General features: G+C 38.3%; 1 protein-coding gene across 4 annotated transcripts in view; it reads left to right on the top strand.

Moving 5' to 3' along the window:
* The window catches only part of dock1 (dedicator of cytokinesis 1), a 312,984-nt gene that overhangs the window by 113,908 nt on the left and 180,201 nt on the right, over positions 1–18,875 (top strand). For all 4 annotated transcript variants that reach the window (XM_017701249.2, XM_017701241.2, XM_017701234.2 and 1 more), the window contains 3 exons: positions 776–846; positions 8,080–8,186; positions 16,965–17,092. In XM_017701249.2, the coding sequence (XP_017556738.1) occupies positions 776–846; positions 8,080–8,186; positions 16,965–17,092 (306 nt within the window). The remainder of the gene's footprint in view (positions 1–775; positions 847–8,079; positions 8,187–16,964; positions 17,093–18,875) is intronic.

Here is an 18,875-nt window from a genome sequence, read left to right as displayed (position 1 = left end):
CAAGTGGGAAAAATAGACTTGATGCATAAACCGCTCAAACACACGACTTAAAAAAATAAATAAAAGGGCTTTTGGTGTAAATGGGCCTTGCTTTTTTTTTTTTTTTGGCTAAGATCTCTTCATCCAAACTACTGTAGATATGTGAATATCTTATGTGGGTGTGTAGTGGGGACAAAACACATGTAGAGGACTAATGGATGGATGAAAGGGAAGGCAGAAGGGTTGCTTTGTGTTGGATGGACCAGCAGTGGGACCAGAGATGAGAAGACTACTAACTGTGTAGCTTCATCAGCTGCTCCACTGCCATTGATTGGCAGTGTGTGAAGGTTTATTTGCAGCTTGTGTATCTGTCTGCTCAGCACGGACGCTCTGCAAGTTATTGACTGACTGGTTTAGGCAACAGGAAGCAGTGAATTAGGCAGCTCATCAGTGCTAGGTTTGCAGTGCGTGGACGGGTTTGTGAATATGATATTCTGGCTCCCTGTCTATCTTCAAAATGGGGAAAATATGATTTATCTGTTTTGCTTATACAAAGTCTAATTCTGGTCTTCCCCTGGTTTTCCCCCTTTTAACGCCTTTATTAATGATTGATTTCTTTTTCATTCTTTTTTTTTTTTTACATTCCCCTTTGTTTTATGTTATTAACACATTTCTCTGTATTATTTATCAAGCGATATAATGCATTTCCTTTTGCTCAGGTGCTTCTCTACATGTTTTATTCAAAAAGGTATTGAAACTTGTACTGAAAATAGAAAATGTCTTCCTTTGTTTCTAGGGTGCAGCGTTGAAATATGTTCCTACCATTGTTAATGACGTCAAATTGGTCTTTGACCCCAAGGAGCTCAGGTAAGATGCTTACTGCTGCATACCCACTGTAAAATCCACCATACCCACCATAGAAGTGTACTTGTTTCTGAGTGAACACGATATCATAAATACATACATAAATGAATGAATGAATGAATGAATGATCTACTGGGGGCATAAATAAATAAATAAATAAATAAATGAAGATGTAGAATGAATAATCTAACACATACTACCTAAAAAAAACAGTCATGTAGAGAAGCAGTGTATTCCTCATGGTCAAAATATGTTTAATGTTTAATTAATAATGCATGGTAATTAATAATTACTTTTACATTGTTGTTTTAATAGTGGTATAATGATCTTAGAGAAGAATTAAGCAAGAAAGTGTTATACCTCCTTTCTCAGCACTTCCTCCACTTGCAGCCCACCTGTCTCTCAGTCTGCATGAGCAGCCTTAAGGGGCTGCAAATTAAATCAAGGCTGAAGATAGGAATTACATTCTGTGAATTTGACAAATTAGGCTCTCCTCGCTCTTGTGATTTTGTGGAAAAAAAAGAAATGAAAATGCTCATTTGCTTTGGACTCATAAATGGCCCCTTGAAATAAAATCTGCTATCTTAGCTGCTTTCACTACCATTATGGAATTAACTTAAGCTCTCGGGTTGCTTAACTGGTTGATTTCATATTGTTTTGGTTTCTCTCTCGCGCTCTCTCTCTCGCGCTCTCTCTCGCGCTCTCTCTCTCGCTCTCTCTCTCGCGCTCTCTCTCACGTTCTCTCTCTCTCTCGCCCTCCCTCTCTCTCTCTCTAGATAGCTTTCTAGCTCTCTAGCTCTCTCTCCTTCTAGCTTCTCCCTCAACTCACTGTCAGGTTTCACTGCTTTTGTGTTTTTTTTTTTTTTTTTTCTTCTTCTTTCTCCATATTCTTTAAATCACCTCATGCAACATATTGTCGGGTTAAATGTAATGGGGTTGCCATGGAAACGCAGGGAAACGGTCACGCAGCAGCCTTGTCCACTGCACAGGTTAATGTGTTCTGTTGTGAATAGCATTTTCAATGTTAATTAATTGGTAGAATGACTTGATCTAGTTCTTTTGTAGCCTCTACACGTTGATGTTACTGCCCAGCTTTAGTTAATGGGACAAGATGAACTGTGGGAGTCTTGGTAGGAAATAGTGTGTATTTTAAGGGGGCGTTTTTGCACTCAATGACATACTTTTTTTTATATACAAAAGGAGACACTTCACAAAATACACAAAATAACATTTTAATGTAATGACTGTTAGATGAAAGATGTATGTTATAGAATTAAAAAAATATATATTTGTGATACGCGACAGTGTTAATGCTTTGGTCATTATTTGCTTCGTATTTGTGGTTTAAGAGGCAGAAACGTTGAATATTGGGGCACTTTTTGCACCAGATTATTTCTGTGCATTTATTTCTTTCTATTGTTTTTCCCCCACCCACATGCAAATGAACAAATACCCAGGGTTCAGTTTTCCTTAATGGAAACTTGAAACATTTACATAGAAGTGATTTTTCAGTGGTATTAGTCTTAAAGATATAAGAACTGTGTTAGTTGTATGAGAATGACGTGTGTGGTTCTTGTGACTAAAATAAATGTTATGCAATAGGGTGATGATTGAAAAGCTAATGCTGATGCTTCAAAGGCGGTAATTGCTGTGTTGTGAGAACTGACGGGGAACTAGAGAAGAATAGTTTGATTTTAAACAGTTTTACTGCATTTATTGTTGAAGCAGTGGATTATTATGGGGTGTTAAGAAATTGTTATTTTGCAGTTATTTAAATTTTTTCCCTGTGTGTTTCCCAGAATGCAACAGTACGGTCTGCGGAAAATTCTAAGCACTTTTTAGACATTTTTCAGCCCTGATGGTTGATGAATTGTAAAATTATGATATCTTATATCTCCAAAATGACCATTTTTGGAGCATTTGCTTTTTTTAAAATTATTGGAATTATGTGTGTTTCATCGCGCGCGCTCTCTCTCTCTCTCTTTATATATATATATATATATATATATATATATATATATATGTGTGTGTGTGTGTATATATATATATATATATATATATATATATATATATATATATATATATATATATATATATATATATATATATATATATATATATGTGTGTGTGTGTGTGTGTGTGTGTGTATATATACATATGTATGTATGCATGTGTGTATATATATATATATATATATATATATATATATGTATGTGTGTGTGTGTGTGTGTGTGTGTGTGTGTGTGTGTGTGTGTATGTATATATATATATATATATATATATATATATATATATATATATATATGTGTGTGTGTATGTATGTATGTATGTATATGTGTGTGTGTGTATAATATATGTGTGTGTATATATGTATACAGTTGAAAGAAAAAGTATGCGAACCCTTTGGGATTGCTTTGATTTCTGCATAAATTGATCATTAAATGTGTTCTGATCTTCATCTAAGTCACAAGACAAAACATTATGTTTTCATGTTTTTATTGAACACATGTGAACATTCATAGTGCAGGGTGGAAAAAGTATATGAACCCCTAGGCTTCTCCAAGAGCTAATTGGTGCCAGGAGTCAGCCAACCTGGAGTCCAATCAATGTGATGAGATTGGATGTGTTGGTTAAAGCTGCCCTGCCCTATGAAAACCACACACCAGTTTTGAGTTTGCTGTTCTCAAGAAGCATTGCCTGATGTGAACCATGCCTTGCACAAAAGAGCTCTCAGAAGACCTACGTTCAAGAATTGTTGACTTGCATGAAGCTGGAAAGGTTTACAAACGTATCTCTAAAAGCCTTGATGTTCATGTGTCCACGGTAAGACACTGTCTACAAATGGAGAAAGTTCAGCACTGTTGCTACTCTCCCTAGGCGTGGTCGTCCTGTAAGAGCACAGCGCAGAATGCTTAATGAGGTGAAGAAGAATCTTAGAGTGTCAGCTAAAGAATTACAGAAATTTCTGGCACATGCGAACAATAAGTAAAACATTACACAAGAATGGAGTTCATGGGAGGACACCATGGAGGAAATCATTGCTGTCCAAAAAAAAAAAAACATTGCTGCACAGTTGAAGTTTGCAAAAGCACCTGGATGTTCCACAGAAACTACTGGCAGAATATTCTGTGGACAGATGAAACCAAAATTGAGTTGTTTGGAAGGAACACACAACGCAGTGTGTGGAGAAAAAAAGGCACAGCACACCAAAATCATCCCAACTGTGAAATGTGGTGGAGGGGGCATCATGGTTTGGGGCTGCTTTGCTACCTCAAGGCCTGGACGGATTGCTGTCATCAATGGAAAAATTAATTCCCAAGTTTATCAAGACATTTTGCAGGAAAACTTAAGACCATCTGTCCGCCAACTGAAGCGCAACAGAGGATGGATGATGCAACAGGACAACGACCCAAAACACAGAAGTAAATCAACGACAGAATGGCTTCAACAGAAGAAGATACGCGTTCTGGAGTGACCCAGTCAGAGTCCTCACCTCAACCCGATTGAGATGCTGTGGCGTGACCTCAAGAGAGCGATTCACACCAGACATCCCAAGAGTATTGCTGAAATGAAATAGTTTTGTAGAAAGGAATGGTCCAAAATTCCTCCTGACTGTTGTGCAGGTCTGATCTGCAACTACAGGAAATGTTTGGTTGAGGTTATTGCTGCCAAAATAGGGTCAACCAGTTATTAAATCCAAAGGTTCACATACTTTTTCCATCCTGCACTGTGAATGTTTACATGTTGTGTTCAGTGAAAAGGTTAAAATACATACGTTTTTTTGTGGTATTAGTGTAAGCAAATTGTGTTTGTCTATTGTTGTGACTTAGATGGAGATCAGAATACATTTAATGACCAATTTATGCAGAAATCCAAGTAATCCCAAAGGGTTCACATACTTTTTCTTGCAACTGTATATATCACATCACCTGTGTGAGTATGTGAAGTTGTAGAGTGGAGGTTGGGAGCTGAGGCAATCTGTGAACTGGTCGATACTATTATTTGACCAGTAAAATCACTGTGAGGTTGGTAAATTAAAATCATTGAAAGAATTTAAGTTGAAACCAGTGGCAGTGCATCCATCTGATGTCCTGGATTTTTTTTTTAACCTAAATAGCAGTATAGATCACACTTAATTCAACAATGCATGAATCCAAGTGCCTTTTGAAGCATTATGTGCACATGCTCTGCAGGCTAGCCTTCATGAGATTGTGTGTGTGTGTGTGTGTGTGTGCACGCTTGCTGCCAGAGCCTGCTCGCTCTCTGGGCTCCTGGGCTGGAGCAGGCCGTTTGAAGGCCAGGCCTGGCTTTGGGAAACACAGCAAGTACTGGATTATTGAGCTTCTTTTTTTACTCTCTAAGGTGAACAATCCACATGATTTCTGGCTTGTATGGTCAGTTACAGCAGGATACTTTATGTACACACATGCACAAACGCAAGCTGCATTATTTTCCTTGTGCATGAATGATTTAGTAGTAGTAAGCTCTTATTACTGAAACATCGTTACACTAGCTCAAAGCCCTACTAGCCGCACTCCAGCTTTTTTGTTTTTTCTTGTTACTTCTTTTCATCTCTCTTTCTCTCTCTCTCTCTCTCTCTCTGTCCCTCTCCCTCTCTGTCCATCTCCCTCCCTCTCCCTCCCTCCCTCTCACTCACTGCTAGAGCATGCTGTGGGGTTAAGTAGCTTTACACCCATGAATCGTGCTGTGTGAATCTGTCCCAGCTGCCAGGTTGTGCTCTTGGTGCTCTGCCATGCCCAGCAGTGCACGGTATGGAGCTATCGCTCTCTTGTTCGCCTCTGCTAGATACTGCGCCAAGGTAGCTGCCATAGTCACAATGGGGCTATCTCAGACAAGCACTCTCCAGCCAACTCTACCACTGCCTCTATTCTGTGTGCATCCTTGTTTTTGTACATTTCCAAGACAAAATGATAAAACTTGCTTCCTGCAATGTCTTTACACTTTACTTAAAACTTTATGCTACCTAAAAATGCTTCCTTACCACTTAACCTCATATCTCCAAAATGATACGTTTAGGAGAGGGGCAAAAACAATCTATAGTGTCAAAATACACATGCACAAACACACACTTTCTCTGTATATTTTGTTAGCCCCCTTTTACCCTGTTCTTTAGTGGTCAGGACCCCCATGGACCCTCACAGAGTAGGTACTATTTGGGTGGTGGATCTTTCTTAGCACTGCAGCAACACTGATGTGGTGTGTTAGATTAGATGTCAGAAAAAATAAATACAGTGAGTTTAAGTATCATGATTACATCCATATATATATATATATATATATATATATATATATATATATATATATATATATGTATGTATATCCCTCATTGTGAGAAGACCGATCTCATTGCTTCAGAATCAACGTATTCCGGAAAATGTAACTCTGAAAATCAGTGTGGATCCATAAGAATTGTCACAACTGAAACACACATTTTCTGAAATGAAGGCTTTAATTTGAACTTTTCTGACTAGAAAACACAGCATTAAATCTTAATATTTTTCCATTAAACTCAGAAAAGTTCAACGTGAAGCCTTAATTTGAGAAAAAAATGTGTTTTAGTTGTGACCATTCTTATGGATCCACACTGATTTTCAGAGTTAAATTATCCAGAATAAATTTATTCTCAAGCAATGAGATCTGTCTACTCACTGTGTGACAATGAGGGATATATATGTGGTGTGTATATATATATATATATGTGATGGATAGATGGATGTAATCATGAGACTTAATGCCACAATATTAATTTTTTTCTGACATCTAATAAACTAGAAAAGACAAAATCGTGCCATATTTAGAAATACTATCAAAAACCTTAAATATATTGATTTGTTCATTGTTTTACATCGTATACTGCACCAAATTCTCTTAAACTGGACTAATTGTTTTCTTTGTAATCAAACATTTTTTTATGTACATGCTTAGAAAAGCATATTGTGATATTTCGTGACACGAGCAAGCCACTCCATTAAGTGCACTTCTTTGTATCTACACTCATTGTCCATTTTATCAGCTACTTTTGCTATATAGGTGCACTTTGTAGTTCTACAATTACAGACTGTAGTCCATCTGTTTCTCTGCATACTTTGCTAGCTCCTTCTTAATCCATTCTTCAATGCTAAGGACCCCAAAAGGACCACCAGAGAGCAGGTGTTATTTGAGTGGTGGGTTTTATTTTTAGCACACTGACACTGACATGGTCATTTTAGTATGTGTTGTGCTGGTACGAGTGGATCACATGCAGCAGTACTGCTGGAGAACAGTCCACCAACCATGTCTAATAGAGTGGACACTCAGTGGCACACTCACACTTGTTTAAAAACCTCCAGCAGCACTGCTGTGTCTGATCCACTTGTAACAGCACAGCACACACTAACACACCACCACCATGGGGTTCCTGACCATTGATAAACAGGGTAAAGGGGGACCAACAAAAGGGGGACCAACAAATTATTCACAGAAACAAGTGGGCTACAGTCTGTAATTGTTGCCCTCCAAAGTGCACCTATGTGGTAAATTGGCTTGATAAAATTTAAGCTTAGATACCAGGTTGGTTTAATTCTTAATCATATTTGTAATGTAGTGGCCGTCCTCTGTGCGTGTGTGTGTGTATATATATATCTCCTAATAAAATCTTGTTACATTGATTTATAGTACATATAAGACATATGTACGACCTCATGTCCTGATAATGTATAAAACCTAAGAGTGACTGAGTGAGTGACTGAGTGAGTGACTGAGTGAGTGACTGAGTGAGTGACTGAGTGAGTGACTGAGTGAGTGACTGACTGTGTGACTGACTGTGTGACTGACTGTGTGACTGACTGTGTGACTGACTGTGTGACTGACTGTGTGACTGACTGTGTGACTGACTGTGTGACTGACTGAGTGACTGAGTGACTCTGCTAACAGCGTTCATCTAGGTGTGCATGTTATTTGGCCAATTGACGGTGTCTGTTGTTCATGTAGGTGTGCATGTTATTTGGCCAATTGACAGAGTCTGTTATGGGCCATTGATTGAGTTAGAGTATTGAACGATATCAAGCACTGAATCAAGAGACACACTTTGGTTCAAAATGTACTTGTTACTTGTTGGCTTTTACACTCAGTGAGGTGAGGATTTTTTTGTATAATAACCATAGTAATGTTAAAAATCTCTCTCTCTCTCTCTCTCTCTCTCTCTCTCTCTCTCTCTCTCTCTCTCTCTCTCTGCAGTAAACTGTTCACAGAGTTCATTCTGAAGGTGCCACCGGGCCGCTTGGTCAAGCAGAAGCTCTACTGTATGATCGACATCGTCCACAGCGATCTCTTCACTCAGCATGGTATGTGCAATCACACTCTTAAGCCTCTAAAGGTCACTGTCCAGTTTTGACTTTGTGTGAAACAGAAAATCTTGTGTAATTGCTAGGCGCATATAGCTCAATATAAATTACACCACACTTTCTTGCTGTCTTTGGTTCTTTAGTCCAGTATAAAAAGCCTGATAGAAAAGAAAAAGAAGAAAAATCTTGGTAAAACATTTATATGTGGTGTGATATGTGGAGCTGAAGGGCTATTAATTTATTATTAGACTAATATAAGAAAGGATATATTCAGTGTTCCTAGAAAACAGTCTGTTACTTTCAAGGTGCAACTGTAAAACCTCAGTAATTGAGGGCACAATGTAAGCTTGCTTTTTTAACATATTAGCATTCTTAGAAGACACAGAGTAGGCCTAAACTTCACTTTACATGTCCAGCCGTTAGCAGTATTTCATGGTTTCAAAGCTATTGACTTTTGCTGCATGGGATTATTGAGGGGAAGTAAAAGATGATGCACAGGTGGGATTTTAAATTTGTCTCAGAACTTGAGAAAGGTATCTTATCCACTGTAGTAACTGTTTGAAGAATGCCATTAAATACAGATCGAAATGTTTGAATACTTTTAAATGATCTAAGCAACAAAAATGGTGCCACTTGACAATCTTAAAATGTTTGTGAGATGTTGACCAGAAGGTGCACCACACACACTTCCATACCCATACTATATTAACTATATTAACGATCCACCATCCAAATAATATTTGTTCCTATGGTGGTTTTGTGAAAGTGCCCTTCCATTGATGGACGAGTGGGTTGATGATTTGTGCAGCAACAGGTGGGCTACTGTCAGTAACTGAAAACTTAGATTCTGCTAGTATTTCTGATAACATGAGTATAGGTAATAGGTAGGTGAACCTAATAAACACACCATATCCCAAATACATCTGATGGTGTTCATTGAAAAAAAAAAAAAAAGTCAGCAAACTTTTGCAGCCTTGTAAAGACCATCGGTTTCCTCTTAAAAAATCACAATTATAATGAATTAAAGAGCAAAAACTCTAAAGTTTACAGTTTTAGTATGTTGATCTATCGATAGAGATTACATGCACATCTAGTCTTGGTCACGGAGATCCACCACTGTGCGAACGGTAGGTCCAGCCCTAATCTAACACTCTCGGTGCAGATACCGCAGGCCTTTGGGAGCCAGGGGCATTGGATCTTAATTTTCCAGAATGGTAGATCTCCAGTATCTGGATTCAGCACCCCATCTCAAGAGGGATGTTGCATCCTTCTGTATGAATAAAGGACCAATGAGCAACACTAAATTTTGAATTGTCTATACTTTTGGCTCTCTATTAACTTATAATTATGTTTATTTTTGGAGAAAGCAGCGGTTTTTACATCTTTGTCTTTGCAACTGTTTGCAGAGTTCATTTGTATTGGGGCTGTTTCACAGTACAATATGATGAAATCGAGATTTTAGGCTTTAAGTTGTTTGTCTCTGTGGCTTGAGGACATTTCTTTCTGCCTCTAGTGGTCTGTTTGTTTAGTACGTGGGCTGCACTGTTCAGCATCTGAAGCATACTCTGGTAATGAGAGAGGGAGTAGTGAGTTCAGGCCACAGGGCCTGCCTCTAGCTCTGCACAGAGTGGTTGTGCATAGGGATTGCAGAGTGTATGAGTGTGAATGGGTGTGGTCCATTGCACTGTTTAAGCAATTAAGAAGAGAAGATCTTTACCAGCACTCTGCCCTCTTATACAAATGTGTCCAAACATACTCATCTACATATGCTAGAACAAGTTGCCTCTCTTGATAGAGTCCTTTTCCTATCCTAGTTCTTAAACCCAGCTTCTGCTTCACTGGAGGCTTGTACATTGCCCAATCCCACAGGCCTCTCTACTCTTGTCTGCAGTAATCATCAGAGTAAAGATGCCACTAGCACTACTCTAATGTGCTGTTTTAAATGTCAGCTCAGCTTAAGAGTTAGGTGGAGGGAGGCGTAGGCTGTACCTGCATGTTTTTGCGTACGTGTGTGTGAGCATGAGGGTGCCTGTGTGTGCCTGTGTGTGTGTGTGGATTTCCCAAGGTGAAATGTAGCATAACAGTAGGAACATATGGTTTCTCTGCAGGTTTAAATTGATGAACATCATTCAGCTGTAATTATCTATAGCTGTGTCTCCCGTCCTGTCTTAATTAAAGCACAGCACTTTGTCTCTTGTTCACTCTTTCTCTCTCACTCTCCCTCCCACTCACTCCCTCTCCTGCACACACACTTGCACTGTCTGTAGTTCTTCTAAGACTTAAGGGTTCAAAACATGAAGGTGCTGAAGAGCTTGTAGAGCATAATGCTTTCTAAAAGTAGGGCTGTTGCAATGGTCAGTTATCCTTGGTCAACACCGATGTAAGTGGGGAGAAGGGAGCTTTATGCAAATGAGAATGAAATCCTTTGGACAGTAGCCAGTCAGTTTATTCAAATGAGGTGCCTCTAAGTGGTTTTTCTGTGTGTAACCACCATATTTTTAAATGGGATCAGAAGATGCTTACAGTGGTTTAAAAATGTATTAAAAATCCACAAAAACATCAGGAAACATTTACTTTGAAATTTAAGAAGCGTTATTAGATATCACCTGTGTTTCATCGGAGTTTGAGATGGGGTTCTACAGTGTGAGCAAATATTTGCATTTACTCCTGCTTGTTCTTTGTATGTATTAAATGTAACCATAATTTAGATGTAAAAATGATTGTGTGGTAAGAGATTTTGATCCAGTTAGCCTACCACTTTGTAATGCATGACAACACTTTCAAATTTCCTGTAATGAAGCATGCCACTGGCATTGAATGGTTCTATATTTACAGGGCATGATGAGAAAATTACTCTGTTGGCTCATTACTCATATCATAAGAAGCCTAACTAACCTGCTAAATAACTGACCTGCATAGCTGTCGAATCTTACGCTTGAATAAGTATTATTGCTTTACTGTAAGACAAAGGGAAAATGTTTTTTTCTAGCTTGTAGGCATTCTGTGAAGATCGCAGCATCAGGGCTATTTAAAATGAAATTGCAGTGGACAGCAGCCTGCATACTTGCCCAACTAGTGCTTACCATTTATCTCTCTTCATTTAAAAAACATTCATAGTTAGCTAAGTTAGCAATATTGATTATTTTGTCCTCAGCAAGTCTTAGTCTAGATTCTATTTAAACAAATTTGTAATATATTATAAAACACTAATTTAATAAATATGAATCTTTCTGAGTGTTGCAGTAAGAAATAAATAGGCTTGCCTGACAAACTTTTAAGTACTGTGGGTATAAAGGCATATTTTGTGTTAATTATAAAGAAATGATTATATTGAAAACTGAATGATTGCAAATGTTGCAAAGTTCCTGCTGCTGCTGATACATAAGGACTCATGTATTATATAGGAAACGTATAGGAAAAGCCTGTTTGCTGAATTAGACGTCCTCTCTGACTCATAAGAGGAACAAAGAAAAAAGTATGAGGGGAAAAAAGAAATCATAGTAAGTTTGAGCTCTTTTTTTTTCCTGTGTGCACCAGTGCTCATTGGCAAAAACCTCACCGTGGAAACCCTAAATTTGAATGTCTACAGGTGTGCATTCACACTCTGGACAGCTAAAAGTACCTGCATTTTACCAACATTCACCCAAAGCAGCCATCGTGAGGAAGATGGTTCACTTTGCTGTAGTGAAAAAGCAGGTCACTCTATATAACTGTAAAGCACAAAAAATGAATAAGTAAATAAAAATAATTTCAAAAAATTGTATTGTGACATGCTCACCACTGTGTTTAGGATGCCACTATGTTGTTTCTAAAAGTGGTATAGAAAAAAGTGGCAGTTTTGTTTTCAGTATTTCAATGTGAGCCTCACAGCTCACAAGAACAAATGTGGTGAATTCCAGATAGAAGGTGTTCTGTATTCTGGATATGGCTTGATATATTTAATCTCTAACATCCTCTTTGCGAAAAGGATTTGTGGTGTGATACCGCCCAGTTCAAGATTGAGTCTTTTTTTTTTCTTTTTCTAAGCATGCTCTCTCTGCTGTGAAATGCAATGTTATGGGAGGGAAGGCGGTGTTTGGAAAATATTCTCGGAGCTGAATTCTGTTCTCCGTGTTTGGTTGAAAGCCTTCTCCTCTACTTTACAGTGAGAGATGATGTGTATGAAACACTTTCCTAGTCTTATTCTATAACTTCTGTTTTTCTTCTTCTGTCTTGTACCTGTGCTACTTTGTCACTTTTAAATGTTTCAGATCTTCCAGTTCATTTTTATGTAAAATAAAAACAACACGGGTAAATGCAAAATGCAGCTTTTGAATGATCATTTTATTTATTGAAGATAAAGATTTATTCAAAACCTCTTACTCATGTGGGGAAAAAAAAAAGTTTAGTGCCCCACTGAACCTTGTAACTGGCTGTGCCATCCTTGGCTGTAACAGCTTCAATCAAACATTTGTGATTAATTGCAGTGAGTCTTTTACATCGCTGTGGAGGAATTCTGGTCCACTCTTCTTGCAGAATTGTTTTAATTTGGCTACATTGGAGGGTTTTTGAGCATGAACTGCCTGTTTAAGGTCTTGCCACAGCACCACAATGGGGTCTTTGATTTGGCCACTCCAAAATCTTCCATACGGCTCAAAAGAAACAAACTTGCTTGTGTGCTTCGGATCATTGTGTTGTTGCATAACTTAACTGCGCTTGAGTTTTAGGTCGCAAACTGACAGGCACTTATTCTCCTTCAGGATTTTCTGATAGCAGAATTCATGGTCCCATCAAATATGACAAGTTGTCCAGGTTCATAATAACTCTTACTGTGCTTTGCTGGTTTCCCAGACTGATAAATTTCAGTGACTCTTTTACATCTGTATTTGAATCTCTTTAAACCATGACATTATGTGCCGCTTTTTAAGACCTTCTAGCCTGCCTCACATTATACGCAGGGCCAGGTGAGGCTCAACAGCATTTTTCTTCATTCAGTCATCATTTAAAACAGCACTTAGTGTTTTCCTGGGTAATCTTGGTCTGATATTAAAGTAGTTTGGTGATCTGAAACATTCAAGTGTGACAAATACGCAAAAATAGAAGAAATTGGGAAGAGGGCAAACACTTTAGCGTGCGTTAGTATTGGATGTGCATGTTAGTGTGGAAGAGAAAGGGAGCGAGACAATTAGTCTCTCTGAAATTGTGTGTTTGCCAGTTATGTGACTTAAGAGTGAGTGAGTCTGTGGTTGTATTTAGGGTTGGAGTGGTGCAGTCATGGTCTTCTGTGATAGTTCCGGTCTGTTTCTCTTTGGAGGATTTGGGTTTTATTTTCAGAAAACAGACACACACTCATGCTCATAGTCTAACCCCCATGTACAGCCTTGGCTTCTGGAAGGGAAGAAGAAACATACTCTTGTTCTAGTGCTTCCAAAGATTGTTTAACTACAGATTTTTTTTCTCTCTACCTTGAGGTAAAGGTAATAAATATACCTCTCAGACTGATTTTAGTTCAAAAGTGTTGGATAAATTGATGTTTGGTCGTATTTATCTAGAAATCTGAGTGTGAAGTTTCCCTTGTGGAGAATCAGAAAAATTAACAACATTATAAATCTGTTGCTTTGCCTGAGCACGCAATGATCATCAAGAGTTCTGTTCGGATTTTAGTGATGTTTAGCCTGTGCAAGTAAGGATATATACCAGTCATTCATTTCATTATATTGTAACCTAATTCTTTCCATAATTTTATGTTAATTTCATGCTATCATTTGTGCTGTCAATACCTAGCGACCAGATAGACAACAGAAGATGCTAATTTTGTAGTATTGAGCTTGACTAAAATCTAAAAGGTCATCGCTGGCTTAATGCTCTTTTTTATTGCACTTCTTAATGTTGTCCTATTTGTTATAGCGATATATATATATTTTTTTATGTCAGTTGCTGCACCATGTTTTCTTTTTTTTATAAACTTGCACTAAGACACACATTTATTGCTATGCAGTCTGTGTTTCTGGCAGAATGTGATAACCATTAAGTGGCTTCACGTTTTCTGCAACCTTCTGTTTGCTCTGTTTTTTTTAGAGCACATCTATTTTCAGAGAAGAAATGGATCATCCTCCACTGGTTTGTTGGCATTAAAATGTTCGGTTTTGAAAAGTAATAGAAACTTTCCTTCCTTACTACAGAGGAAGCCTCTTTGCTGTCCTTATATAAGCTGCATCATGGTTCAAACATCTTAATTATCTGTAACTATCAAAAAGGTTTATCAGGAATGATTCGCGTAAAGTGAGTTATTAGAAGGCCATCTGCTTCTGGAACAATGTTTTTTCCCTTGACATGTAAATTATCTTTAGCACTTACCTGAAAATCTGAGCCAGCATCATTATCTCTGTCTCGAGGTGAGGTGGTGTCTCAGAGTTTGCTCCTCCATTTATTGTTTCCTGCTGTGTGAAAAATGAGCTTGAGAAAAGATGGTGTAACCCCATATATCACTCCAGTCTTCTCATCACGTAGTGTACCACAGCCCTGCCATTTATGTGTGTCACCCACTTTGATTATAGTTCCTCAGTTCATATGAACGAGACAAGACTGAAGAGACGGCAACTGATGGGTGTCTGTTAGGTGGAGCATGAGATTGCCTGAAAATGAATAGTTGCAATGAAATGAAGCAGTGGAGAAACAGAGTGATGAACGTTTATGGGATCAGACATTGTGGCCATAACGCTTTATGAAAGACCTTTGATAACAGGGTGCCATTCTTGAAGGTTTTCAGTAGACACTGACATGCATGTGCGTGTGTAAAAATGCAGGTTGGAGTTCTTGCATTGGTAGTGGCTCAGTATGGATTCCTGGCTGGGTGTAATATACAGTGAAGGCTATAATAAGGCAATACTGCAGCTTCTGCTATGTAATCTCTCTCTCGCTCTCTCTTGCTCTCTCTCTCTCGCTCTCTCTCTCTCGCTCTCTCTCTCTCGCTCTCTCTCTCTCTCTCTCTGTCTCTCTGTCTCTCTGTGTCTCTGTCTCTCTGTGTCTCTCTCTCTCTCTCTCTCTCTCTGTCTTTCTCTGTCTCTCTGTCTCTCTCTCCTCTTTTTGTATCTCTGCTTCACTCTCATTTCTCTTTCACTCTCCAGCTTTTTCAGTCTCACTCTTCTCAGTTTCCCTCTGTCTTTCTCTCTCTTTTTTTTGTTTCTTCCCCCTGTCCCCTTCCTCCATTCCCTCTTCAGTCTCAGTCTCCCTCCCTCCATCTTCCTTTCTTTGTTTCTTTGCCATTAAGATTAAATCTCATCCTTTTTTCTTTTCAGCATTTTATACTGGAAGATTTTAAGCAGTTTTTTCCTCAGGCCTTTGTTTAATTGGAAAATGCTTATCCCCATTTTGGCTTTATAAGTTCGTCCCCTTGTGTTTATTTGACAGGGTGCATATCCTTTCCTATGTATACGAATGGCAGCTAGCATGCATTTGCCTCCCAGACACCATATGATAGATTAGGAGCAGATGAGAATCTGCAGGTTAGATGAAATATAATGAGCTCCACTGCCACCGCAGGTGAATATTTCCCCCACCCCATACGTTTCACTTTTCTACCCCATCTGCTATGTGTGTGTTGAGAGATGTGTATTTGTGTGTCTGACAGCCGGAATTATAAATGGTGTATGCTTACTGAATGAGAAGGTGCATCTTATGTCAGTGATTCTGTATGTTTGTCTTTTAATTAGAGATTTAAATGTTTGGGAATATTTTATATCTGTCATCTCTTTACTGCCTAGGTCATTCTGAACGAAGCAGTATGTCTACTTTATTAGCTAAATAATGGAAATAGGAGCGTATGCTCCCTGTGTTGCTTAGTGTGGTTAGCAAATAATCACATTATGCAAATGGTCATGTTGATCTAAATAAGGTGCTGCTATTTGCCACTTGGCTAAGCACTGCTGCACACTGCTGTGCCAGGAGCTAAATGTATGCATGCTTTCAGACACACAACCATTCTGTTTTAGTTTATCATCTGTTTTAGTTAACATCATCGGTGTAGGACATTTTTGAAAAAAATCTTTTTCTCCATAGGCCTACATAGCAAGTCACTGTTTTTTCCTGAATACCATTGTATTATCTTTACAGGTACATTGACATTAGTGGCACTGATTGAGTTCAAATTTTTAGTCCCGTGTAATTGATTTTAGTTAAAAATTGAGTTTAATAATAGGTGACAAAAATGCTTTAGATTGTTGTGAAAAAAAGACAATTTAAATAAATATTTGTTTTCTGTCTGGTTAATATTTACATTATGTAACAGTGTTCAGAAAAAAAACAGACCAATCAAAAAAGCTGTATCACTTTTTGTTAAACTTCCTGGTAAAACTGTACTGCTAGGCAGCTTTTTAAGGCTATGTGACACCTAAATAAGCCTTTATTGACATGTGACATAACCTACACAAAGGCTTATTCCAACACTGTTGTTATAAAGGCTGCTGTTTCTGGTGTCATTTCAGTTTTGGTGCCATTTCACCTGTTTGACAACTGACGCATGTTGAAATATGCCTTTATACATATTTATATAGATTTATCAGTTGTCATGAATGGCTTAGTAAAGTGTTGTGTAGCCTTACGAATGGTGCCCATTCACTAAAATGTTACCAACTTTGTTTTCATATAGATTACCAGCTTGGCCTGTCCTCGTTATTGCATAATTGCCATCTCCTTATTAATACAAACTTAATAATCATCTGACACTGTGTGATGTTGAATTTTATTAGTACTGCTCAGCACTAGTGGTCCTAGATTGTAATTATATGGGTATGTTTTCAGATTGCAGAGAGATCCTGCTGCCGCTGATGACAGATCAGTTGAAATTTCACTTGGAGCAGCATGAGGAGCTGGAGGCTTGTTGCCAGCTGCTCAGCAATGTACTGGAGGTGCTATACAGGAGTGATGTGGTAAGTGCATAGCTCTTCTGAGTTGTTTGGGAGTGTTATGGCTCATCTACACACACACACACACACACACACACACACACACACACACACACACTGTGTGTACTAAAAGATGTATACATATATACACAAACTCGCATTAATCTCTGCTGGCTGGAGTGATGTGGTGAGAGTGTATACAGTCATTTCTATCAATATCTGTAAGTTGATAAAGTTAGTGTTATTTCAGTTGTCACAGTATATTGGAGTTGATATTAAATAAAGAAAGCATGCTGATGTTTTTCTTTAATCTGAGGGTATTTGCATTCGAGTAGTGTAGGAATTACAGTCATTTTCATACATAGCCCTATTTTTTGGGGCTCAAAATTAATTGGACAACTGCTCAGCTGTTCCATGGCCAGGCATATGTTATATTTCACTTACAAGTAAGCAAATAAAAGATCTAGGTTTGATTTCAAGTGTAGCACTTGTATTTGTATTCTGGTACTGTTAGCTCTCAAGATGAAGTCCAAAGAGCTGTCACTCCCAGTAAAGCAAGCAATCTTTAGTCTGAAAAATGTATGCAAAGCCATCAGAGAGATAGCAAAAAAACATTTGACTGTATGGTACGTTCTTAAAAATAACGGATACGCTTGTGAGCTCAGAAACACAGAAGGCCCTGGAGGACCTTCGAAAATAACTGTGATGGATGACGAAGTGATTTTAAAAAAAACAAACAAACAAAAAAAACCTTTACAGCAGCTGGCACGATGAAGAATACCCTCTTTGTGGCATGTGACACAGAGGTAGGCATGTCTGTGTTAAAGTCAACAGTCCAGAGAATACTGGAAGAGAGACATCAGAGTAAATGCACACAATGTAAACCACTGGTAAGCGTTAAAAAACCCAGGAAGACCAGAGTTTGCCAAAAAAAAAAAAAATCTCAAAAAGCATGAAACACCTAAAGGACATATCAGACAAAGATCAAATTGTACTAGAATGATGGAAAGAGAAGAGTTTGGAGAAGGGAGGGAACTGCTCATGATCCAAAGCATGCTACCTTTTCTGCCAAGCATAGTGGAGGTAATGTTATGACATGGGCATGTATGGCTGCCAGTGGAACTAATCCATTTGTGCTTATTGATAATGTGACCTCTGATAATCTTTAGGATGTATTCTGAAGTGGACAGAGCTATAGCAAAATGCTTTAAAATTCATTGGGCAATATTATACAGTGCAAAAGGACAGTGACCCAAAGTATACTGTATAAGCAACCTAAGACTTGTTTAAGATGCAAGAAGTGGAATTTTCTGCAGTGATCAAGTCAGTCACCTGGCCTCTATCCAATTGATGATTTCACTTAAGCAGACCTAAACTAAAAGCAAAATGCTCCGTGAACAAGCAGAAACACGGCATTGCTGCTGTAAAGGCCTGAAAGAGCATCACCAGTGATGTCTCTGGATTCCAGACTTCAGGCAGTCAAATGATTTGCAACTATTATTCAAAATGACAAATTAATTTATGGTTGATAGTTTGTTAGCTCCTAAAAATTTGTGCTACTTATGAAAATGGACATGACTCTGACCCCATTCACCTGATTTAGATGTAGATAAGTCTCATTGGGCTCATATTCATTATTTCATTTCAACTCCAAGATGCGGTGTTAGACAGCTCAATTAACAGTAACTTTGTTGGCATCAGAGTATTTATGGACCTGTCTGTACGGCCAAGCATACAGATCTGTATGTGAGGCCCCTTTGCTCTGTTTATCGCTCTGAGCTGCTGTACATTAAAACACAAGCGCACA

This window comes from Pygocentrus nattereri, chromosome 13 (assembly GCF_015220715.1).
Source record: "Pygocentrus nattereri isolate fPygNat1 chromosome 13, fPygNat1.pri, whole genome shotgun sequence".
NCBI classification, from domain to species: Eukaryota; Metazoa; Chordata; class Actinopteri; order Characiformes; family Serrasalmidae; genus Pygocentrus; species Pygocentrus nattereri.
The sequence above is the reverse complement of the archived record's forward strand: the minus strand, read 5'-3'. Positions and strand labels throughout refer to the sequence as shown.